We start from the raw sequence: 25,492 nt of genomic DNA on the forward strand, positions 1-25,492 counted from the left end.
ACAACCAGACATGGATTACAAGACTACCCTTCATTTTTAAAATTGCTGAGTCACATCTGGCTTGTATTTTAAAAGCAGAGTGTTATTCCACTGAGTGGTCATTTCATCTGTCTTCACTCACACTCTCACTGAGGCCTGGCTTTAGTGAGCAGGAATGCACCTAAATCTACACTGCAGACTGAATCTTAGAGCAGACCTACAGCACACTGATGTAATTAAATATGATTTGAATGTTTCATGTGCAGGATTTTACAATAAAGTGAACACAAAACTAAAATCTGCTGTAGAGGGCTTATGCAGGTTACAAATAGGGGAACACTGACCTAACAGTGTGTTCAGCACCAGCTGTAAAATAAGCAGCAAATGTTGCTGTACAGAAGATGGCTTTATAGAGAATTGTTCTACAATATATAGAAATTCTATTGAGCAACTATATGAGTTTAATTAAGGTCGCCCAGTTGAATGAAAAGTGTGGGCTTCAGGTCTTCCAAGGTCATCAAAGGTCCCCCCAGTGGGATTGTATTCTCTGGATTGGTGCAGTTCCATCCTGTACAATTGGGATGAGTTTGAGTGGGGTTTGTGATTCAGAACTTCAGCATCTGATCTCACTTATGTTTATGTGGCTGAATACCATTAGAATACTCATAGAAATATTCCAACATCTAGTGTAAACCCTTCCCTGAAATGTGGAGACTACTACTGGAGCAAAGAGGAATGAATTCCTGATGAATATATTTAATTTCAGAAGGAATGTTGAATAAAGGAAATACCAAATGGTTAAAGCTTCTAAGTTTGAGTGAGAGAGAGAGAGAGAGAGAGAGGGAGGAGTTCAATCAGTTCCAGCCCTTCAAATAAGCACAAAAGCACCACTTTTTATTCTTCTTAGATGAAGTTTGGCAGAGCGGCTTTTTAAAACCTTTTTACACGGGCCAAAATGTCCTCTTTTCTCAGATCCTGTTTGTTACTGGGAGGTTTACTTCTCTCCTACATTGTTTACCTGCTTTTAGGAGCACTTATATTTTCCGCTATAGAGCGGCCTGTAGAAGAGAGTTTACACTTAGAGCTGAACACTTTAAAAGATGAAATTCTCCAGCTAAGCTGTGTAAACGCTTCCACGCTCGACGACTTTCTGGAAAAGGTCTTAAAAGCGAATAAATACGGAGTGTCTGTGCTCAGAAATGCCTCGTTTGTCTCGAACTGGGACTTTGCTTCTTCTCTGTTCTTCGCCAACACTCTGGTGACTACTGTAGGTGAGTGGGTTTAAACTCGCTTTATCTTTCGTTTCTTTCATTTAGTGCTGTGTATTTATTTAAAAGACATATCTTGAAGAACTTGGGTGTGGTGCCTTATACACGACTTCAAGTGTCTTTGTAAGAATTCTCGTATCTTTTTGGGACTTTCCGTTCCACCTTAAACGGTGCCGCAGTTGCAAGGTGTCAGAAGCGCCACAGAGGCACCGCTGCGCTACTTAAGGTGGAAATAAGAGTTCAAAATCAGTTTCGTGAAACGGAAAGTAACTTATTTGTAATTCATATTTTTGTTATTTATCGTCGTATTCTGTTAATATTTCACTTTAAACGTAGTGTCACGTCGTAGTAGCCTGAAGAAAACATGTACAACTTAAGTTTCTGTTGATGGGTGCTAATATGGATCAGCACATATCCTCAATTATTCATTTAATTTAATTTTTTTTAATATACTTTGACACGGATCCTCTTAACATGCATCAGAACACCCATATTTGTACGTGTTTAATTTATCTTTGAATTCAACACTTCCTTTTAAGACCGCCATGGTCAATGTTTGTGGAGAACTATTAGTCTCGCATTCGTTTTTTTTTCCTGAATTAAAATGGCTATATATTTTATGAGTTTCTGTTTACTTCAGACATAGCATCTGCTCTCTCCAGAGGAGACAAAACACTGGATGCTGGAACATTTCTGTGATGGTATGATGACATTTATGATGACATAATGTAAATACTTCTTTAAATGGGAGGGAAACTTGATAAATACCTATCCATTCATACAGTTTGTACCTTATTAACAGCTTACTCCTCTCCATACATGGCTGTGAGTATTATCAGGCCCTGTTTTTTATTTATTTTCTCTGCTGCTTATAGTGTGGGCTGGTTTCTTGATAGAATTTTTTTTTTTTTTTTTTAAATGCAGCTGTGATGAAAAATGTGTACAGATTTTCATGGACTGTTTCATGCTCCACTGAAGCGAATGAGCGTCTCTCACTTGCACATTTCCACAAACTCTACTCACTGCAGATTTCTGTTGTTGTTTTTTTTCCACTCAGCTGCCTCAGGTTATCTTAAACAAACATGCGATTGAGAACTGAGTCAACACTCACAAACCTGGGTGTGCGACTGCCATTTAAAGGCCCATATTTCAGAAAACCACATTTTCCTCTGTTTGAGTTTGAGTTAGCATTTATATTTTCTAAAATTAACACCCCCCCCACCCCTCCCCCAAGTCAATACAGTCTAAAAATGGAACTAAGCTGCCAAATCTCAAATGTAAATGAAGATGTGAAAACATGATGGTTTCGAGTGTTCTGTGCCGTGAAATATGTTTTACTCAGCTAGCTTTTCACACTGAAGTTTTAAGTCAACTTTCAGACAGGTTTATCCTTTATTTTTATTATTATTATTATTTTTGTTCCTACACTGTTAGAAAAACTGTCACTGTTTGGTATGTTTTACTGTCACTCTTTTGGTACCCAAGAGTACATATTCTGTAACCTTATTTAGGGAATATATTTATTGTTGTGTGTTCTCCCTATGTCCGCGTGGGTTTCCTCCGGGTGCTCCGGTTTCCTCCCACAGTCCAAAAACACACGTTGGTAGGTGGATTGGCGACTCAAAAGTGTCCGTGTGTTGCCCTGTGAAGGACTGGTGCCCCCTCCAGGGTGTATTCCCGCCTTGCGCCCAATGATTCCAGGTAGGCTCTGGACCCACCGCGACCCTGAACTGGATAAGGGTTACAGATAATGAAAGAATGAATGAATTGTTGTACATTTATAAAACTGTTGAATTCACTCGCCCTGTTTCAAATGTATATTTAGGGAATACAGCTTTAAAACCACTGTTGACCACTTAAAACCACTTTTTAAAGGAACATTTACAGTTTGTACCTTTAATGACTAATGTACCTGTACACTATATTTATTTATTCATTTTGGGAATACATGTTCAGTAACCCCCAAACAACGTCTTTTTATTCATTTGAAAGAAACAGGCTTTTTTGTTTTAGTTTCATTTTTTTATTATTCAGTTTTCACTGATTCCTCTTCGTTCTGAAATATCTTTTTATTTTTCACTAAACCTATTTTAAACACGACTCTGTCTTTGAAGCATAAACTGGTTCATTAAGGGAAAACAAAGCAGTTTGATTTGATCAACCAATGATGTTAGAGAAGAAAACATCACCAGTTGATATTTATGAAATAGTTTATTCATTTTGGTATTTTGTGGGTGGGGAACATATCCTTTAAGTTGTGTTCCATTGTATCCATTCTGAAAGTTGTTCTTGTTTTCTTTTCACTGCTGTGACCTGCATATTTCTGTGCACATATGCGGGTTCTTATCAAAGGCTGTAGTTCACAGCCCTTGTTTCTTTTTTTGTTATTTTGTTTAGAGCTCAGTTTTCAGGTTGTAGAACCTACTGCTGTACTTCACTCTTAAATAAGGTCTTAAAAACGTTACTTACGTTTAAAACTGTATTTAATTTGTGAGAAGTCTTTCTTATTTAAGCTAAACGTTCTCATGTGCTGCAGCTGTCCTGGGAAAGTGATTTCTGAGGGGTTTTTCATAGCAGTCAGAGTTTAGTACATGCACTAAAACTGGACACAGTATGAGCTTTGTGTTTCTGTGAGATTGCACTGGACCTGACCTGCTGCTCTACATTGGACTTTGCTTTCATTGAACAGATGAGCCTTAACTTACAACATAAACTCTGTGAAACTGGGATTCCTCTGTGTTTTTTGGCTTTTTTTCCCCCCTATCTGTCCCACTTAACTGAAGTTTATCTGTTGTAGTTTCACAATAGACAAAAATGTGACGTTGCTAAAACTGTGGCAGCCATATTTGAAGTCTGAATTGTTTCCTTTGGTCCATTTTGATGTCAGTAGCCCTCTTCAGAGGCGCTCTATATTAGAGATGGTGCACTAAATATTGCACAAAATATACCAGAATTGGGTGGATGTTAAATTAATTTCTAAGATGTATTTATAAAGTAGGCTATATTTAGTGCTAGTGTTGACAGTTGATGAGGTGCTGTTCCACTGTCATGTAAAGTTTCTACAGCGCTGAGCCTGGAGTAGTAACAACAGAGGCTCTATTCTCCCTATAACCTTAGGAGGAGTGTAGGGAAAATGTTTCTGTCAGAGGATTTTTGTTTTGTTTTTATCCCTGGAGAAAGGGAGGACCTGTCTGTTTTCCATAATGTAACCCTGGATACTTTCAATCCTTCACCCAATTTCACAGAGAGAATTACACAGTTCTTTCTTCGATTGATTACTCATAAGTAAGCAATATGATTGGTTAGATTTAACTTGAATATTTTTATTTCCAGTAAAGTGTATTTGGTGTGAAAGAGAACAAAAACGATGTCAAGTAAATTGTTCATTGTACAAACTTCCACACGTCTGAATGTCTTGTCTTCAATCTTCAGAAATTCACTCTAGTCGCTCCACTGGTGCGCTCTCTGCACTGGCTTCTTGTAGCTGCCTGCATTAGATTTAAAACTCCCATGCTATGAACGAACCAGCCCCTCCATACCTAATAGCAATGGTCAAGAGTTGGACTGCACCTCGAGCCCTTGGAGCTTCAAGTACAACTCGTCTTGACCTGCCATCTCTAAAGACACATGGAGGACTAGTGGCAAGACTCTTTCAGTCCTGGTGCCCAGATGGTGGAAACGAACTTCCACTGGCTGTCTCCATCTCTGTGACCCTCATAAGTGAGCACTAATCTAGCAACAGACTGTTTTTGCACTCATGCTGCACCTATATTGCACTTAAATTCTTTCTTTCTAGGTTTGAGCACCAACTAGATGCCGTGTATTGCCCTTACTTTGTTTTGTTCTTTCTAGGTGTAAGAACTGGCTGTTCTGACAAGTGTCTGAGCTCAGAAGGAGTTTGGACTCTAACCTGTTTGTACTATGTGTAGGGTGCACATTCTGTCTGAACACTAAGCGCTTTTGTGAGTCGCTCTGGATAAGAGCACCTGCTAAATGTAATGTAAACGAATGTCAACGAGCCTGACTGAGACGGTGCGTTCAAACACTGCAGGTCCAGCTGTTTTTACATGGATTAGGTCATTAATATTGGACTATGTAACAGGATTTTATCTTAAATTCTGTCCTGTGCACACTGTGTAATCTCCACCATTACTGTAATGGCTCAAACTCCTTGTTTTGTTTCTGGAATTCTAGAAGAATTGCGCTGAAGTGTCTGTGTGTGTGATGAAGTTATTAATCTCTCTTCTCAGGTTATGGCCACACCACCCCTCTGTCTGATGCCGGGAAGGCGTTCTCGATTGTGTATGCTCTGCTCGGTGTTCCCTTCACCATGCTGGTTCTGACAGCCTGTGTGCAGCGGCTGATGCGTCCGATTACTTATGTCCCGATTTCGGGGCTGCAGAGGCGCTGTGGTCTCAGTCCTAACAGCGCGGCGGGAACTCACTTCTTCCTGCTGCTGTCTGGCATTGTGCTGACCTTCTTCCTGCTGCCTGCTTTCATCTTCAGCTCTGTGGAGGAGTCCTGGTCATTTCTGGAGGCTTTTTACTTTTGCTTCATCTCGCTCTGCACCATCGGACTCGGGGACTTTGTCCCAGGAGAGCAGCCAAATCAGAGATTCCGGCCCCTCTACAAAGTCGCCGTCATGGGTAAGACTCAGTTCTAATTGAGGTCTGTCTCTAACCCACAGCATCACCCTGCTGTGTTTACATCCAAAGATGTTCTCCACTTCTGAATGCAGTGATTTCTATGGCTGATTAAGACTGAAATGTTAATATTAACTCTGATAGGTAATATATATTAAATATTATATTAATCAGATATATATTCTTCTTTCCTAAGAAAAAACTAACAGTTTTTACAATAAACAATTATTTTAAGAGAATATTCTTAAAGAGGAGTTGGTGTGTTCTCCCCGTGTCCGCGTGGGTTTCCTCCCACAGTCCAAAAACACACATTGCAGGTGGATTGACGACTCAAAATTGTCCGTAGGTGTGAGTGAATGTGTGTGTGTCAGTGTTGCCCTGTGAAGGACTGGCGCCACCTCCAGGGTGTATTCCTGCCTTGCACCCAATGATTTCAGGTAGGCTCTGGACCCACCGCGACCCTGAATTGGATAAGGGTTACAGACAATGAATGAATGAATATTCTTAAGTGCTGTTCTCTGGAAAGTGTCATTGTGTAAAGCAGTACCCATTAAAATCCAGTGATTTGCTCTGTAATGACTTCTGTTGCTGATTTGTCAAGTTACTCATAGTCTCATATGAGTCAGCTTATTGCTGCAGATCAAATAATTTGCTGTTTGAAGTTGAAAGCTTGAGGAATGCTTTTGTTGATGTGTTGTAAACGACATAATACACTAATCAGGTATTAACTATAGAGTTTAATGGATTTCTCTGTCAAATAATTGAAAATGAATTGACATGCTGTTTTCAGTTACATTGAACAATGGTACAGGAGTAGTTCAGGGTTAAAGATACAAAGTTTTGAAAATCTGTGTGGACATGACCATCACATCTTAAAGCTTGTTGAATCCCATTCCAAAACAATGGCTCTGACGCAGTTTTACAGCCAAAACCGCCTCTGTTCAGACACTTGACAGAAGCCTGTTTGGTCCCACATGGGTTCACTTGCATTTAATTGTATGTCTGTGAACACCGTTGTAACTGCCACGCTTTAAAGCAATTAAATCCAGAAAACAGTCCCAGTCTGTTTTCCCTCCTCTGCTAAACGTTGCTGTTACCTATTTGTTCTGGTAGGTAGCACTCTCCTTGCACCACTTGTTGTTGGTGCTCATTATAGCCTCAATTAGGCCTGTTTGTTTCAAGTGGTTGTCTGCTCTAAGCTGCCACACAGCTCACCTATAAAATATTGAATATTAATTATCAGCTCTGTGTGAAGCTGAGCTTTACAGAGAGAGGCTACATTCACATCTTCAGTGACAGAAATAGCATACAGAGTCCACTGCTTCATAAACAACAGTCCTTTACACCAGAGCGGTGTAGAGTATAAAGCTGCAAACACACAAGTATGAGCCGTTTAAACTCCTGAAGTCCTGAGGGAGCTGTAGTCAGTGGAAATATCGGATCTCTCAGCACAAGAACTGCTAGATGCTACTGTGCAGTAACAGGGTTTTTACAGGAGAGTGAATGGATTTAGGACTTTGTGTGTATTTTAGGGCACACGCTGGCGCAGCAGGTAGTGTCTCAGTCACACAGCTCCAGGGACCTGGAGGTTGTGGGTTAGAGTCCTGCCCCGGGTGACTGTCTGTGAGGAGTGTGGTGTGTTCTCCCTGTATCTGTGTGGGTTTCCTCCCGGTGACTGTCTGTGAGGAGTGTGGTGTGTTCTCCCTGTGTCTGTGTGGGTTTCTTCCGGGTGACTGTCTGTGAGGAGTGTGGTGTGTTCTCCCTGTGTCTGCGTGGGTTTCCTCCGGGTGACTGTCTGAGGAGTGTGGTGTGTTCTCCCTGTGTCTGCGTGGGTTTCCTCCGGGTGCTCCGGTTTCTTCCCATGGTCTAAAAACACATGTTAGTAGGTGGATTGGCGACTCAAAAGTGTCCGTAGGTGTGAGTGTGTGTGTGTGTGTGTGTTTTGCCCTGCGAAGGACTGGAGCCCACTCCAGTGTGTGTTCCTGCCTTGCGCCCAGTGATTCCAGGTAGGCTCTGGACCCACTGCTGCCCTGAACTGGATAAGCGGTTACAGATAATGAATGTGTGCATTTTAAGCCCATGTGTCTGAATAAATAGTATATTTAATTAGTAACGAAAATAAATGGAATCTCCTGTGAATCTCTATTTTCATTCATGTTAACTCCTCTGCTTTACTTCATTTTCTACATAACTGCTTGGTCACTTGTAATGTTTAAAGCATGGCTCGGTCTGTAATACTCAGCTCTAAAGAGGATTACTGTTCAAGTGGAGTAAAGTGTGTTTATCATGTGATGGCAGATTTTTCTCTGGGTAAAAACTGTGAGCTACTGGAAGATTGGCTGATGAATGCAAACAAACACAAACACTGCATAGCAGGCGATGATGTGATTATTGATCCTTGATTTTTTGGAAATGGGAGTTTGCTTTTGTGTTTAAACACTGAAATATACGTTTTCTAGACCATAAACTTTAAAAAATCAGTCCATTTTGTGTTCAACATAGTATATTCCACAGCAGTTTAGCTCCACTTCTTCAGCCTATTGCACTTCAGCCTTTCCCAATTTTGTTACAACAGTTTAGTCCCATAGCAGTTCACATCTATTCATGCACTGCATATCCAGAGAAAACCGGCCAAACGCAGATCTCATCTTGACTAAGAAAGAGGTTGATTAAATGCAAATAAATGCTTTGGGGATGGTGCTTAAAACAAAAGACAGGGGGTAAACTCCAAACGAATTTAACTGATCATTTTGTCAATAAGGACTTTGAACTAAAGCTGACACTTGTGTTTTCCTCAGTAAACACATGGATCAATTTAACACGGACTGCAACAAGTGATAGCAGCTGTGTTACAGCAGAAGGTTTCCTACATGATCAAAGAACTCAATCTCTGGTTTGATATCAACATGCTTTGTTGCATATAATTAAATCAATGAGAGAGATGACTTGGGGAAACTTGTTTCAGCACTTTATATATGCGCTGGGAATTTAGCAATTTTTTCTACTGTCTGCTGAAAAGAATGTGCCCCTGTCTTATAAGTGAATTGGCTGAAGAGGTATAACCAGTTGTGTGTCTGGGCTTTTAATTTGCTTGGAAATTTAATCAGACTTAGTACCTTTTTAAACTAGGGCAAATTAAATCATAGCATTGACTCTATCATTGCTGTAAAGATAAATACATGTATCTCCTTCTGTGGATTTTTAGTTTGCTAAGTATTTTGAATACAGAAGCTGTCCTTCACATCGTGTGAATTTCATGATGAATGGACCAATAGAAATGCTCCAAAATTATTGGAATAAAATCTTTTTACATTGGCTTCCATGGAAATTCCTTCTCTTATAAAGTTACTATTTTGGGAAATACTAATAAATTATTATTATTATTTTTTTTTTTAAATTGGACAGCGACAATGTGATACACAAGGGTTGACCACAGCTTTATTTATTTTAAAGGGCCCAAGCTATGAACTTTGCATCTGTCATTGAATTCAGAAATTTTAGAGTAGTCCCACCTCCTCATCAGAGTCTCTCCTTTCACAGAAGAGGACCAGGTTAAACCAAGTAAAACATACAGGACAATCTCAGAGGGGTGGGTGGGGGGCGGGAGTACAGATTTAAATATGGAGAAGAAAGCGAAAATATAGAGAAAGTGAAAGTGACCTGAAAAACCAGAGCTTCTCACTTTTGGGGGTGCACACTGAACAGGGCTGTCAGTGGGAGAACGGTGCTGTGTTGTTTGATCCTTGTGAGATTTTGAACAAAGCATGGCACAGACACCCAGAACAGTGTTAATGTGTGGAGAAACCTTTAATTTAATGCAAACTGAGAATGTTCTGTCAGTGTCTCATCTATTTTGTACAGACCGACTAGAGAAACAGATTTCAAAGTGCACATTTGATTGAGAAATTTAAAACAACATTTCATTTCCTATCAGTACCCAGCTCTGCAGTGTGTTCTGCCGACAACTGTGAAAGACGTATGCGGAGGATGGTTTTTCTAAATACAGACACACAGATAAAACCACTTCCTCTATGTTCAGTGAACTATGAGAACAGTGCCCTACAGTTTAATCTTTCAGTTTGTGGAGAAAAATGAAGATTGTGAAGATAAAGTACTCTTTTTAGATGACAGACTATAGTCTGAGATACGCTAGTGGAATACACTCGATGTAATTCTTTTATAAAGAAACTTAAATATAACTCCAAGTACAGTTTTATTAAACTATAAATACCTGCTTTAGTATCATCTGGTATTGCTTTATTAATTCATTTTTTGTTTAAACTTTACTTACTTTAGCCTCTTATTTACCGCAAGAACAAACAGACCTAGATATACAGTACGCTGTATTTGTCTCACTTGTTATATTTTTCAGTTTGATATAGCAAGTGGTTGCTATGGGGTGTTCATCACTAAGGTGACTCTCAGGTCTGTCAAGTCATGACAGTTGGAGGAATACGAGATTAAGCTCAGCATGAGCAAAGCCAATTTTTAAACGATAAACAGAAGTAGCAGTTTCTGCATTATCATCCTGCTGCTGTTTCTAAACTAGTGTCTTATATGCTCTGAAAACATGCCCTCACTCACTAGCAACCCTTTTTGAAGCTCCTCTAAAAGAGGAATTGTATATCCTGAGGTTTGGAGTGAAACTTTAGCAGCTGGACCTCATTAAATTTTAGAGTCCCCTGCTTCAGGGTGTTGCAGTTGGGGAGCTGTCGTTCGGATGTTCACTCTGGTGATAGTTAAGTGCTTTCTGTGGTGTCCCAGGTGGTTGCTAAGGTTTCAAGGCAGTTGCAGTGGTGTATTGCTAGAGGGTTACCCTGGTGTCTCCCATGGTTACTGGGGGTCTGATGTGGTATTTCCTGTGGTTGCTAGGGTGTTGCTCTGTGGATTGAGATGTGGCTTCTGTGATAGCCTAGATGGTGTCTAAGGGTTAAATGGATGCTATGACGAAACATGTTCAGACATTTTAATGTTGTGGAGGAGGGGGAAATAACACTGGTATTAAAATATTAGTTCTCCCTGAAGTATATGATCTTTCTCTCCTAATAATGCCCCTTTTTGTGTGTCCTTTTTCTTTTAAAGTGTACTTGTTTTTGGGTCTGATGGTGATGTACTTGGTTCTCCGTACATTCCATAAGTTAGCGGACCTCCAAGGATGGACGGCTTTCTTCCACCTGCCCTACTGTGATGATGGAGAGGAAGATAAAGAGCCCATAGTGGAGGCTGGAATTGAGAATCAGAGAGAAGAGGAAACATCTGCAAGCAAACATTTGGACCCCAGCTCTCATGCCTCCTACAACTCCATTAACAAATGATAAACATTGAATAAACAAATATCTGGACCCCAGCCCACTCCTGGAACGTTATCAACCATTTAAACAAACATCTGGATTCTGGCTCTAGCAACGTCTACAGCTCCATCATCAAAATGACAAACATCTCAGCTCATATATTCCTAGGACTCCAAAAGAACAAACATCTCTTTTATTAGCTAACAAACATGTTCATAGTCAAATGATGACGTTTTTCATCAGCAAAACATTAGCCGTTTCAGAAAACGGTATCTTCTACGACTCCAACAAACAAACATCAGATAAACAACTGTTACCTGGAATGTTGTGGAGTGTGAGAGCTCATCTCTGACCGTGTGTGTTTTTGTTTGTGAACTGCTTGCTGGGACAGGTTTTAAGGAGGTGCTGAAACTGATGAATAAATGTGAGGGAATACATAATGAATTTTTCACGTGGCCGTTTTTGTTTCCTGGTCAAACAGTTGAACTCTGAGAACCGGAGAACTTCATATGTGCAGCACATAACAAGCAATAGATTTTAAATTATTAAATGAGGCGTGAAGTTGCACTGTATTTAGTGCTTTATTTTTTTTTTTGTGTAGTTCTTCCCTTTTACCAGCTGTGGTAGCTCAGAGTGAAGACTTTTTTTGCCGCCAAGCATTGGTGTCTGAGACCAAAATACTTAGTGTAGTGGTTTATGAGCATTTTAAACAGTTCTGAGAAGAAATACAAAACATATTTGCATCTATTTAACTTTATTCATCCTCCTTTTCCCGCGTGTCCTCTCTTGTGCAGTGAGAGCTGAAACACTTGGTGTCATGGGAACATTTGAAGGAGTTTAAAGAATCACTGTTCTAGGTTTGAAATGTGGCCTACACCAACCCTCTGCCTGCTCCTAGTGGACCACTCTTGTTTTTGTTTTGTTTCCATCTGTTTATTTACTCATGGGATCACCTTTTTGGGTTTTGTCTGAAACCTTGTTGAGTTGGTGATGGCACCATCTGTTATCTCTGATTTGATGGATTTTGGCTTTTTTTTTTCCTCTTTCTCTGAGGTCTAACAGACTCTATTGGTGCCTTATGCAGAACAGTTGGGATATTAAAGAAAGAAAGGAAAGCATTCACTACTTGAAATGAGAGTCTAGAACTTGTATTTACTGTATTCTATGTTCCTGAAGGTTGAAGTCTTTAGACATCAATCTGAATACATCTATAGACATTCTGTGGTGGGTGTCATGTCTGAGGAGTTCCAGATTGAAGCTTAATTTCTCGTCGACTAAAGTGAATACATGTGACGTTTGGAGTTTTGTGCCGTTATTTCCTGAGGTGAACAAAACCCTTCCTAACCAGATCTGTGTTAATTTTTCTATTAGATATCACTACCTTTGAATTAAGAGGTCATTAAGGAGATGAATAGAACTAATGCTAAGCGCTAAAGCTAACACTCTTGAGCACAGAAATGACAACATACTGAAGTGCCAACTATTAAACTTGAGCAGTATTATAAACCAAGAGCAGCTCGTCAAACAGGAGCCTAAACACACACCAGTGGAGTTGTAACTGTAGTGTTAGCTAGTTACACTAGCTACACTAATGTTGTTAGCAACACTAGTGTAGTGTTGTCCTCTAAAATTAAAGATTAAAAACTGGAACTCCTTTATATGGGCATAATGCTAACTACACTGATCAACTTGCACCCGTTGTTTTACTTTTAAACAGCAAAAAAAATGAACAAAATGTTTGATTTTATGATGCTTCACTTTAATACTGACCAAGCTGGAAAAGTGCATTCTGTGTAAAGTGTTTTTATGATGGATATGATAATAAAGTGCAATGTTTTTAGTCTGTCTTTTTTTTTAAATTATTTGGAGCTGATTTTTGTTGTATTTCTTATCTGTATTAAAGCAACACTAGGTAACATTTGACATGCTTTGCTCCTGAGCTCCCTCTACAGTTGCAGAGTGGAATTCGTGTTTACAGCACTGTCCTGAAATCAAGTGGGCATATGGCTTCCTACCTGAGTAGCAATAACAGGATTTTGCCAATTACAGGTCAGTGAAGCACCATTCTAGTTGTTTAAGGTAAACATGCTACCTAGTGTTCCTTTTAGGGACTGTAGTGAACAAAAAGGGCCTTGATTGAACAAATATGTAACAAATTATCTGCGCACAGAATAAATGTAACGAATTTTATGTGCAACTGTAAAACTTTTGTTGCAGTATATTTTCTTTTGTCTGCAGCAATACACACTTCTATTAAAGGAATTTATATTGAAAATGCTTCAAATTTGCTGTAGTTTTTAGAAGGGGAAATGGTGATATTTAATAAATTCCCCCCTAATATTACTACTTTACATTTTCATTTTAGCAGTTGCTACATGAATTTAAGCAAAAGCAAGTTCTAAATGACCCATAGTAAGGTATTGGAACTACTTTTTAAATGAGATATTGTAAATGTTTAAACACTACTTGAATTTGATATTTGGCGCTAAACGGTGTAATCAAAAATTGGAGAGAACACGGATCACTACTCCACGGCCCAGTTCTGTGCTGCTTTACGTTACGTCCATTTTCATTCCATGCTTCTCTATAGCAAGTAGTGTGACATGAGTGCAGTTTAAATGAGCTGAATTCACTCATTAAAAGGGGTGTCTACAAACATTTGGACATAATGTAGCTTATACACAAAACAGCCTCAGATTTTAGTGTTTATTACAAAAGTTACAGTAACAGTGACTTTCAGTATTTGAATGGGAGTCAAACGTTTCCCTTCTGAAACAAACATGACCCATAATGCACCTGTCTCAAATACAGTAACAATGCAGAGGTGAATAAACACTTCACACTATGTTCAAAATACAACACTTTTCTAAATAAGTTTAGTCTTCTTTCAGTCTCGCCCTGCCCCATGATGCATCATGGAAAGAGTTTATACTGACACCTAGTGGTCTCGCATTTTATAAAATAATATACATCAAGTTGTTTGCTGCTTTGTTGGAGGTATAAATAACTGCACTCAAAATTAAGCTGTTCATTAACGTCCTCTAGATTTGAGCAGTTTGCATATTTTGTTGGATTACAGCTAAAATAAAAACATACAGAAGCAAACGATTTCATATTAGAGGCCTTAAAACTTCAGAGGCCTGAAAAGAAGGAAGAAAGAGTGCGATTCCTTAACTTTAAATATTCAGGAACCTGATGGTGAACACCTTGTGCACTTAAATAAAACAGCTAGTTAAATATCTTAAATGCTCATCTAATAAATGAACTAAATATTAACTGGTGCAATATACTGAACATTTCTAAATATTAGAACATTTTAGAACATTTAAATTGTTTTAAACATTACACAAATTAATAGAAAATCTCAATATAACAGAAGATAAAGTGAGTGTTAAATCCCCTAATATCCAGCCAATACATTTCTCACAATGTAAGAACAAGATATTTCAAACTGATGTCTGCATTTTGGCTTTTTAGAAAATATACTCTGTTACTCATCCATAAAAATGTAGTCCCCATTCCTGCCTTTTATAAGCAATTATATTTTTCAATAATTTATCGGCATTTTTTACCTGAACTGGGTCTGTAGTGAAACTATTTCCACAATTAAGGCAGATATTCCCATTTAAAATAGGCTATTTTTTACTCAAAACAAGAGAAATTGGATGAATAACGAAATATTCTCACATTGTCAGAATCAGACAGAAAGGTTTGAGGGATTTAAGACTTCACTTGTTAAAATATTTATGGTGTGTTTATGAGCTCTTAATTAGACATAAATCCACCCATTAAACGACATAAGATTAATATAAATTACTCTAAATAAACACTGAGGTACTGGATTACATGGATGAAGATTACAGCAGCAGTGAAAAAGCACTGGAAATTGAGCTTAGTGTTCAACTCCACAAAACTGTTTTATCTTTAATATCAGGTGACACTGATTTAATCCACTCAATTAGGCAGACATTTTGAAAATCTGTGGACAATAAACACGGCTTCAATAGGGCTCAGGCTGCTGAATGACTTCTCTGTAACTAAGGCTTGTCTAATATCACGTGGAACAGTTTTAAAACCAGTTCTAAAATGATGGGGCTGAGGATCCTCTCTATAAATGTGTTTCAGCTGTTGAAATATGGCATAAATATCTGGACATACTCTTTAAACGCTGCTATTTGTTTATGCATCAATTCAGTATTTATATATCACCACTTTCCCTATTTGACTGTGCAGGGTGTGAGCTCTTTTTTCTAACTACACTGAGAAATCCTAATAATGTTAAACACTCAGGAATTCTCTTTTAGCCAGATAACTCAAGTCAGGATTGAATTACACTTTAAACACTACCCGTTGCTGACTATTTTTAAACTGAACGTTATATATTCTTTTAAAAAAATAGGTTTAAGTTTTCTTCTGCCGAATGCACTGGGGTTTTTATGGCTTTTCTTATTACTTCATAACTGTTTTCATTCAAGTTCAGTTCAGTAAATTTTCTACATCTCAAAACCGAATGGTGCTGATATCTTTGGATTGGAACTGAATATTATAAATGAGTATTTTTATATATAATTATATAGATTCACCAGCTTTCAGTCTTATCAAACTTTACAGATAAAACTAGAACAACCGTTTACCCATAACATCATAAAAAGTGTTATATAAAAGGTTCTAATGTGTTAAGATTGTACAAGAATGTCCAAGATGTGCTGGAGCTCGTGCTTCTCCCTCACCCCTGAGGAAGATGAGGCAGATGATGATGATGATGTGGTGGACAGAGAGGGCAGATATATTGCCAGAGCCTCATTGGGAAAGGATAAGTTTCCGGGACCAAAACTGTCTACTTCTCCTTCCAACACTGAGGAGTCCATGTCCAGGAGAAGGTTTTCCACTGTGGCATCGTGGAGAAAACTGGTCAGACCCACTGACGGTTCAGCTTCTGAATTTCTCAAGCTCTCGTTATGGCTGAAACTAGGACTCGTTCTAAACCATCCGTCTCCTGGGATGTTTTCAAGAGAACTTAAAGGAGAACGCTGAGGAAGGGATGCAGAACATCCACTGTCCAAAGCAGCATCCAGATTCTTTAGGATGGAGGAAATGGCTGAGGACAAGGAGAAATCCTCATCTGTGGACCAGGCCATGAAGTCGTCCTCGGCATCTTCCATCTCCAGGGACAAAAGAGATGAACTGAGTCCAGGAAAGGTGTTTGCTCTCTGTGACACAGGGTCAGACAAAGGCGTCAAAGGTTGTGGGGTGCCCCAAAGTTCATTGGTTTCAGGTAAAGAGCCTTTAGCCTTGGACTGGACCTGCCGTAGTGTGTTATTAATGAGAACAGATCTCAGTAAACTGGGCTCCACCAGGGCCTGGTCACGCTGGAATTTATCTAAAGAAATGTCTAAAACACACTGGAGCTGACTCTCCAAAACTGATCCTTCACCTTCATCCCTCTCCTGGAGCTTTCTCTTCAGCCCCCGAGCGCCCATCTCTGAATCTGTAAGTAAAATAAAACAAAACAACCACAAAACACTTACATTAGGCTCTTACTTTCTTGATTAACAAAAGAAATTTGATACAGTCTTGACCCCTAGTCAAGTTACCCATTTTAGTATGGAATTATGATGAATTAAGCCCAGTATTGAGGGCTTGTCCCTTAGATCTGGACTGGTTTTGGACTTACCCATCTAACTAATGAATCCTGCTTTGCTGTATGCCCCCCTCGAAAGGACTAAATAACCCTAACCTTCTCAAAATTATGGTCAGATTCAAGATTCAAATTCTCCAATTTGTTTCCAACTACAGAATTATAGCGAGATATTTTTTAAATGTAGGTAGAACACACATTTATACATGAAAATGCTATATTCAACGTCGATTTCTCTCAACAAGCAAGTATGATGTAGGTGAAACGAGGGAGACTGTTTTAGAACACGAACTAACTAGCTATAAAATAATATGGAGTCATTAGGAAAACGATAAGTTAATTCCTCGCGCCATCTCTCGGCCCCTGTTGATTAAAACCTAGCATTAACACCTCGTTACATTTGATCTAATTCTCAGTAAAGTTATAAAGGAGATTAAAGCCAATTGGGACCACATATAAACCCCGTTAAAGTTAATTTTCCACAGCAAGAGAACAGAATCGCCGAGTTTCACTGGGTTAGCTTTAAAGTTAACGTACCTCCATTGCAAGCACATTCTCACAGTTCTAAACAGATTATACAAGTAACACACGAACCGCCCCTGCTCCCACTCACCTTTAGAGTGCGTTAAGTCTTGTTTTATAGTATTAAAAGATCTCAGCTGTGTGTGAAATCGTGTATCTCACCCAGGTTCCTCCTCGAACTGAACCTACTACTCATTTACTTTCCCGCCTGCGTTTCAAGAATTTTTACCCGGAAATACCATCAGGAGCATTATGGGTAATGAAGTCCACAGTTTGACGAGTTTTTGTTAATTTTTACGGAAGGTGTATGTTTAAAAACATTTATGTGCGTTAAATACACTTTAACCGCAGTCATTTACGGGTTATTTTGTATCAAATATTTGGTAACAATTTAACTAAATTATGTTTAGCGTTATAAAATATAACCTGTGTGTAATTTGATGAGGTGTTTTGCGGGGATGTTTTATTATTTGGAGACACAGTTAAATTAAATCCTTTAGTAGTTTATTTCAAACTCAAATTAATTAAACTGAAAAAATGCTGTAGAAGGACGAACGCTTTTCTTTCCTGTGTCAAGGAACTTTTATTCCTTCTGCTTAATACACAGCACAGCTCTCTCTCCCTTAGTGTAGTTTTTCATATGTTTTAATGTGGTCTATACTGATGCAATTTATCAGCTTAAATATTTTTATTAACGGATGAGTACATTATAAATAATATAGTTTATACCCATGTAGTTTTTTTTATATTATTAAATTCTACTGTATTTAATACTAATATAATTGATTATGATGGAGTGGACACCAGTGTAATTTTTGCTACTTTTACATTTAGTATAAGCTTATAGCATTATATAAACTGGTGTATTTTACAATTAGAGTTGATAAACAAATGTTTACACACCCTTGTAAAAATGCCATTTTTTTGTGATGATTAAAACGAATAAATAAATTTTAAAAAATGGCAAATAGAATTAATTTCCACCTTTAACCTTGTACTTTCCGTTGTAGACCTATAATCTGTGCAGTTCAACTGAAGAAAAAATACAGAAATCATTTAGCGGTGAAAAGTATAATAAAACTAAAATAATGTAAGGGCTTTTTTGTATGAGATATATTCAGAATTAATGATTCACAACTCGTTACATTGTTTAACCCTCTATTGAGTTCAGCTGTAGTTCTAGTAAGATTTTCCCGACATTTGCTTGGTTGCATCTTACTGTAAAATTCATGGTCCGCAAAGAGCTTACAAGCAACTCTTGTCAAAATGTATGAGTCAGGAGAAGCATACAAAAAAGTAACCAAGGCATTAATACAGGCATTAACCAGTGGATAAATGGCACAAAAGTGATTTTAAAAAGAATTGTCAGTCCCTCCAACACTGATGGAAATTCAAGGGGAGAAATGGCCTGGGGGGGGTAGCAAGGTGGTGCAGCAGGTAGTGTCGCAGTCACACAGCTCCAGGGACCTGGAGGTTGTGGGTTCGATTCCCGCTCCGAGTGACTGTCTGTGAGGAGTGTGGTGTGTTCTCCCTGTGTCTGCGTGGGTTTCCTCCGGGAGCTCCGGTTTCCTCCCACAGTCCAAAAACACACGTTGGTAGGTGGATTGGTGGACTCAAAAGTGACCGTAGGTGTGAGTGTTGACCTGTGAAGGACTGGCGCGCCCTCCAGGGTGTATTCCTGCCTAGGCTCTGGACCCACCGTGACCCTGAATTAGATAAGTGGTTACAGATAATGGATGGATGGATGAACTGGCCTGGGATGCCTACAACAATATGAAGCAGCTGCGGGACGTCTGGCAAGTACTGATTGTGTACTACACATTAAAGGTATAAAAAGGTCTGAAATTATTATTATTACATATATATTTTTAAAACATCACAAACCCTGCCTATTTAGACACTTTATATCCACTGTAAGTGGTTTACAGCAGGGTCTACCTTAGAATGTCATTTGCCGTATCTTATTTACCAAAAAGAAGACATCTGCTTTCAAAATTGTTTTTTAATAGAAAAAAAAGCAAAAATAGATCAAACAGGCACATTGTAACAAGATAGTGATTTGGCAAAATATTTCTACTTAATCAACTTCTTTGAGTATAAATGTATTATGTCATTTATTGTCATGAAAACTTAATCTGAGTTTAAAATTCTGGTGTGATTACATGTTTCAATGGTACATGGTCATTACATTGCTATTCAAAAACCTCTTATCTATTCAACATATCTAATAATTCTTATTATGAATCTGCTGCCTGAATAAAATAATAATCTGGAAACTGTTAATTTTGACGTGAACTTATCTAGAGAGAAAGTGTCTTAATTGATTGGCGTATTTAAAGTATTAATCCTTTGAGATACGTCAGATGATTAGCAAATGCAACAACCCACATTCACTGGATTAAAAAGTTAGAGATGATTGGTAGCAGAGTAAAAGCGAGTAAGGTTAAAAATGGTGTATTTAAACGTTAAAAATTCCTCATTGTATAGAAGTAATAAGGTCTTGCGGGTTTAGCTGTCCTCCCTACAGACGCCCACAGTTTTTCTGTCCCACTGTGAGGTAGAAAGGCACGTGACGAAGAAGTGTCCCAGGTCATGTTTGGAGATCACTCTTCCTTTCAGTGTGTTCTCAGTCACAGTGTATTTCTCTGTCAGAGGTTTATCATCTGTAAAACAAGAGAACAGTTTAGCACTAAACACTTCACATCATGAAATAAATTTCACTGAGCACATTAGCACATGTTTTGTATTGGATCTGAAGCTCTACCAGTCCACACACTGAAGTAACACAACTCAGTCAGTCTTTTGTTATCTGCCCAAGTCTGAAAACCTGGCATAAAACGAGGCTCTCTGATTTTGTGCAGATTCCTACATAGATAACAGACACTTCTGTGTTGTTGTGCCTCCTCATCTGAGTCTCTCCAATCACAGGCACCCAATCGCTGGACCCATGTTTGAGAGTGCACAATAATGTGGCTAAACGAAGCAAACCAAGTGTGGAGAAAGAAGTGTACTGATATGTAAATATTAATATTGTGAAAAGAAGAGATAAGGGAACAAAAAAAAGTTTCTGCTCCTCGCGCCACGTGGCTGGTTCACGCAGAGGCTCAGTTTCAACCTGAGCTGACATGGGTCGTTCTGAACAGGGCTGTATAGAGTAAAGAATAGGTGATGTTTATTGATGCTTGTGATATTTTGATCAAAGCATGCCACTGAGGTTTTATGAAGACCACAGGTAACTGTGATAACTTGTGGAAAAAGGGGTACAATATCTTTAGATTAAAAGAATTAGTTATTCATTTGAAAGAAAAAAATCTTTAAGTTTCTTTACCTCAAAACTGCACAGCCGTCACGACACAGAATACATTTTAAAACCAAAACCTTCTTAAAACTATACATATGGATATTGCATATCAGAATGATGTGTAATTATGTGTGTGTGGTATATTACCGGCAATATGTGGAGGCATAACAGCGACATAATCAAGTCCGCACTCTTTCAGCAGGTTGTACATTCTCTCATGATCCTCAGTCACAGGAACTAAACGAGGAGGAACTTTACTCCTGTCCCACAGCAGAAATGCTAAAGAACAGAGTTTAGATCAATAATAATAATAATAATAATAATTTCAGCGCAATCATAATCTTTATGATGATAATTTTACTAAAACAGAACTCTGTTAGTAGATGTTTGTTTTAGTTTAGATTAAACACACTAAACAAAATCAATAATTCCTTGTGCAGGACTAAACTGTAAGATCTGGATTACAGTCTCTGATAATATATATATATATAATATAATAATAATAATAAATATTATATACGCAAAGCAATATTACCAGACATGCAGCCAACGACTTTGCGTATTCCACGGCTCTTCATGGCCTCGAGGATGTTGCGAGTTCCCTCTGACATCATCGTAGTTGGACCTGCAAAACAAATATAGCAAAACATGATGTACATTATACACTAGGGGCTGATTTCCCAGACAGGGATTAAACCTAGTCCTGGACTACACAGACTAGGCTTAATCCCTGTCTGGGAAATCATCCCTGTATGTCCAGATAAATACAGACAACCCTTATTATGAGTGAGTTCTGCTATTTTAAGAGGCACCTGTAGTAGAGACCTCTTTAGGAAAAGCCAGAAATAAAGATTCTTTGGAGCAGCTGCATATGAGCTTAAGGCTGCCACACCCAATGCCAAAAATGTGTGAGAGGAGGAGAGAGCCCCTGAGCATGTGGGCTATGGAGCCGTGGAATTGTATTTTCTTCAGTGCTGGAGCACCAATATGAGAAATGTTGAAGTAGGGTTTATTAATCACTGATTGACCTCACTGATGTTAATGTAACAGAATCCCATCAAATCCTCACAGCAAGGTTCCTACATTGTCTAAGACCTTCCCAGAAGAGCAGACTATTAGTGTGTAGCAAGAAAGGAACAAACTCCTGATTAATAACATTCAATTCAGAGTGTAGTACAAACAGGTGTCCAGGGACGTTTCAGATCTGAATATTTTTTTTATAAACTCACTGAGGTCATTCCTGGTGCCAAGGATGATGATGACGGCATCCTGTCCCTCCAGAGCCTTCTTTACATCATCTTTGTTGAGGACATCCCCCACCACCACTCTGGACGCTTTGTGGTCAGCAGGGAGTCTTGATGGATCCCTCACCAGCACAGTCACATTATAACCTTTAAAAAATAACAAAAATGTACTAAATGGAAATAAAATTAATTTCATATATTTATTACAACTTTTCTTTTATCATTCCTTTATTCTGAAGCTTTTTCAGATGCTTTAGGTAGAAAAATGTGATCTATAAATAAATTAGTTATCATATTTTTAAAAGAGCAGTTTTTATCACCAAAAATGAGCAATTAACATTTATGTAAGTTATTATTTTATATATATTTTTTTCCATGTTTTTAAAGTGGTAATCCCATGAAATGACGAATATGCTTATACTCCATAGAGCGGATACCTTACATGAGTGAGCGTGATTAAAGGAGGATTTCGTACAGAATTTCAAACCACTGTATGGAAGCAAATCTGTCTCATTTTGAAATATTACCACCTTTGAATTTGTCGCACTGAAATATTATTATTATTTTTTTGCACTGAAATTATGCATCTGGATATAATTGCTCTTGAATCGAACTCGTGAATTTTCAAGAACACGTTTTCACTGTTATTATTCAAGGTTAATAAATTCAGATTAAAAAAATCAAGCTCAAAAAAATTCAAACAGTATATTTAGAAGTTGTTCAAATTCGGAAGTCGAAATTCAGATACCAAAATACGAGTTACAAAAAAATTCAGATACACATCCGGGTCACCAAGGATAAGCAATCGATTCATTTGGATTTTCTCGTTCACCTTAAACGCTGCAGTAGTTACATTCTGTCGCCGCTAGATGGCGAAATACGAACACAACTTCCACACCGTGGAAAAACTACACGTTTAGCTTCTTTCCGCGGATATTATCTCTTTATTTTTAAAGTGTCTCAGAAATCTGAAAGGCTCACTATAGACATAATATAACAGAATATTGATATCCTGAAGATGAAGACATTTTACTGTGGATATGTTTTGTAATGGCCCTGTGAACACAGCATGTGATATGACAGAATGTGTGGAAAATTCAGGGCTACAAATTCAAAGGTGGTAATATTTCAAAGCCTGAGGAGACAGATTTGCTTCCATGCACTGCGTATCAGTTTTATAACACAAAGAGAATCAGTCAAGAACACAACAGCGACTCATAGTTCATTATAACATTTTGAACATATATATTTTTTCACTATGTTTTGTTTATTTAAAAATGTAGATCTAATATTTAATATAATTTTTACATAAATAAACATATTCCCAGTCAAAGATGTTGTTTTCCAAAAAGAAAAGGGAAAATACTGTAGATGAGAGAAATGAAAGACATAAAAAGTGGGAGAGAAGCTATACTTTGAAAACTTTTAAGGCAGCAGCCGTGACTGTATAAACATGAACTGTTTGATTATGCTTTATTTACTGGAAGACGTTGTAATAATATTAATAATAATAATAATAATTATTATTATTATTATTATATTAATATTATTATTATTAAGTTATTATTAAGTTGTTGTTATTGTTATTATTATTATTTTTTATTATTATTATTATTATCCACACTGACTGATCATAAAAGCTGAATAATTGTTTAGAAGCAGAGTTTGCGCTGACTTATTTTACAATGAGCACTTACAATAACCACTAACTTATGCTCTAGGTGTAGCCTAGTTGTATCCAGATCTACTTAAAAACGGCCATGATCTGGAACAGTCAGATAAAGTATGATTTGAACGTTATTCTTATCTGTGACTCAGCAGTCCTCCACAGTGCACCATGACACAGCACAAATAACGGGTTTCTGCATGACTCAGCACTTTCTCCATAATGTCCCATGATCACAGCAATCATTGACAAAGAAAAAGGAAATACTTCTGATTGTTCAGCAGCTTCACTGAAATTTTTCCTTAAAGATATTCATAAATATTAACAGGTCACTCACAGTGTAATAATTCAGTAAACAGAATCAGTACTAACTCTTTTGATTCATTATTTTTAATTATTTTTATTCATTGTCTGTAACCTCTTATCCAGTTCAGGGTCGCAGTGGGTCTGGAGCCTACCCGGAATCACTGGGCGCAAGGTGAGAACACACCCTGGAGGGGGCGCCAGACCTTCCCAGTGTGACACACTCTCACAAATATGGACACTTTTGAGTAGCCAATCCACCCACCAACGTGTTTTTGGACCGTGGGAGAAAATTAGAGCTTAGTTTTAATAATAATAATACTAATTATTATTCACCTTAACTGATAATACACACAACCTCTGTGTAACAGAACAGCAACAGCAGCAGTAAAGGGGGTTTAGTGTAGCATTGTCAGCTGCTTTTTAAACTCCTCTTTCCATTTTCCTCTCTGTTTCTGCTGCTTGCAAGGAAAGTGTTTCTTTAAAATGTAATTTTTATTTCTTATGTTGCTCTTTACACCAGTGTAATTATTTACTGCATTATGGCTTCCAGATGATAATTAATAAGTTGTTATAATACATAAATAAATGGGTTATAAAAGACAGTGAGCCCACACTCATCTCCAGTGTTACAGCTCAGCTGCTGGATGATGATCTTAATTTACCTTCTCTCCCAGTGCAGCTTTGTTATTATAATACACATGAATCAGATGGAAAAGCTCAGAGCTAGTTCATTAATACGTTTACATTAAAAATTCCTTACATTATTTACAAGCGCAGTCGTTTAGTAGAGTTGGGCTGTCTCTTTAAGCCTGTGTCTTATGTCACTAGGGCTCTTCATACTAATGTGCTAGTATGATCCTGAATGCCCCAGTGTGACTCTTAATGACAATGTTTCTTTAGTTTGATTCTTAAACCCGGTGTTAATTTTGATGTGTGTTCCATTTTATCCCAATACATCTGTTTAACAATATTTGATCCAATACTCTCTATCCCTGTGCTGTGTGTTCTCTTTTTAACTTGCTAAGTGTGTGTGTTTTACCTGCTGCGGCTGCAATAGGTAGTGTCGCCACTCCGGTCATTCCCGTGGAACCGAAGATCGCCACGTTCTTCACTGCATCGGCCATCTCTGTCACTCTGTGTCTCTGCCTGTCTCTCTCTCTGCCTGCGAGATTGACAGTTAGACTGTATTAGCGAAAAGTCTCTATATAAACCTCTTCACTCACTTATACACGGATGTCAGACTCATGAATGAGTCACTTTTGCAGAATCGGTTCCTTTCAACCGATTCTTTTACATAATTCAGAAAATTTGTTGATTTTTTTAGAGTTATATACTTGATTTTATTTCCCTTTCTGTACTATTATTTTTTTTATTTTACTTGACATGAATTTAATTTACTTGCTTTACATAATTTAATTTTCTTTACTTTACTCCTGTGTTTCAAACACAGACAGCCCTCTGTGTGAATAAACCACTTAAAAAGCAATGCCAATTTTTAAATTTAAGCCTCTGTTACATATAGTTAAATATAAAATTCGAATGGAACTTTAATATTATTGTCAACAACGTTTTTATGGTTAAATTTGTTCTCACTGAAGCAAAATAAAAACGGTGGATTCACTGAATCGGACTTA

General features: G+C 38.0%; 3 protein-coding genes across 4 annotated transcripts; 1 reads left to right on the plus strand and 2 right to left on the minus strand.

Moving 5' to 3' along the window:
- The first annotated feature begins 869 nt into the window (after window positions 1–869).
- kcnk6 (potassium channel, subfamily K, member 6) lies at window positions 870–13,421 on the plus strand. The gene is made up of 3 exons (XM_066684444.1): window positions 870–1,250; window positions 5,498–5,893; window positions 10,973–13,421. Exons 1-3 carry the CDS (start codon window positions 935–937, stop codon window positions 11,203–11,205), a joined length of 945 nt encoding a protein of 314 aa, XP_066540541.1. The 5' UTR covers window positions 870–934; the 3' UTR covers window positions 11,206–13,421.
- A 467-nt stretch (window positions 13,422–13,888) lies between these two features.
- Window positions 13,889–17,566, minus strand: sertad3 (SERTA domain containing 3). Of its 2 annotated transcripts, none has more exons than XM_066684445.1 (2): window positions 17,433–17,566; window positions 13,889–16,669 (listed from the first exon to the last, which is right to left on the minus strand). In XM_066684445.1, exon 2 carries the CDS (start codon window positions 16,659–16,661, stop codon window positions 15,858–15,860), a length of 804 nt encoding a protein of 267 aa, XP_066540542.1. In that variant the 5' UTR covers window positions 16,662–16,669; window positions 17,433–17,566; the 3' UTR covers window positions 13,889–15,857. The 2 variants fall into 2 exon arrangements, with proteins under 2 accessions (XP_066540542.1, XP_066540543.1); XM_066684446.1 differs by lacking the exon at window positions 17,433–17,566 and adding an exon at window positions 17,357–17,417.
- Window positions 17,567–19,363: 1,797 nt separating this feature from the next.
- Window positions 19,364–25,102, minus strand: blvrb (biliverdin reductase B). Its single transcript, XM_066684448.1, has 5 exons — window positions 24,898–25,102; window positions 21,872–22,033; window positions 21,178–21,267; window positions 20,790–20,921; window positions 19,364–20,004 (listed from the first exon to the last, which is right to left on the minus strand). The coding sequence occupies exons 1-5, from the start codon at window positions 24,980–24,982 to the stop codon at window positions 19,850–19,852; spliced, it is 624 nt and encodes a 207-aa protein (XP_066540545.1). The 5' UTR covers window positions 24,983–25,102; the 3' UTR covers window positions 19,364–19,849.
- Window positions 25,103–25,492: the final 390 nt, after the last annotated feature.

This window comes from Hoplias malabaricus, chromosome 11 (genome assembly GCF_029633855.1).
Source record: "Hoplias malabaricus isolate fHopMal1 chromosome 11, fHopMal1.hap1, whole genome shotgun sequence".
NCBI lineage: Eukaryota > Metazoa > Chordata > Actinopteri > Characiformes > Erythrinidae > Hoplias > Hoplias malabaricus.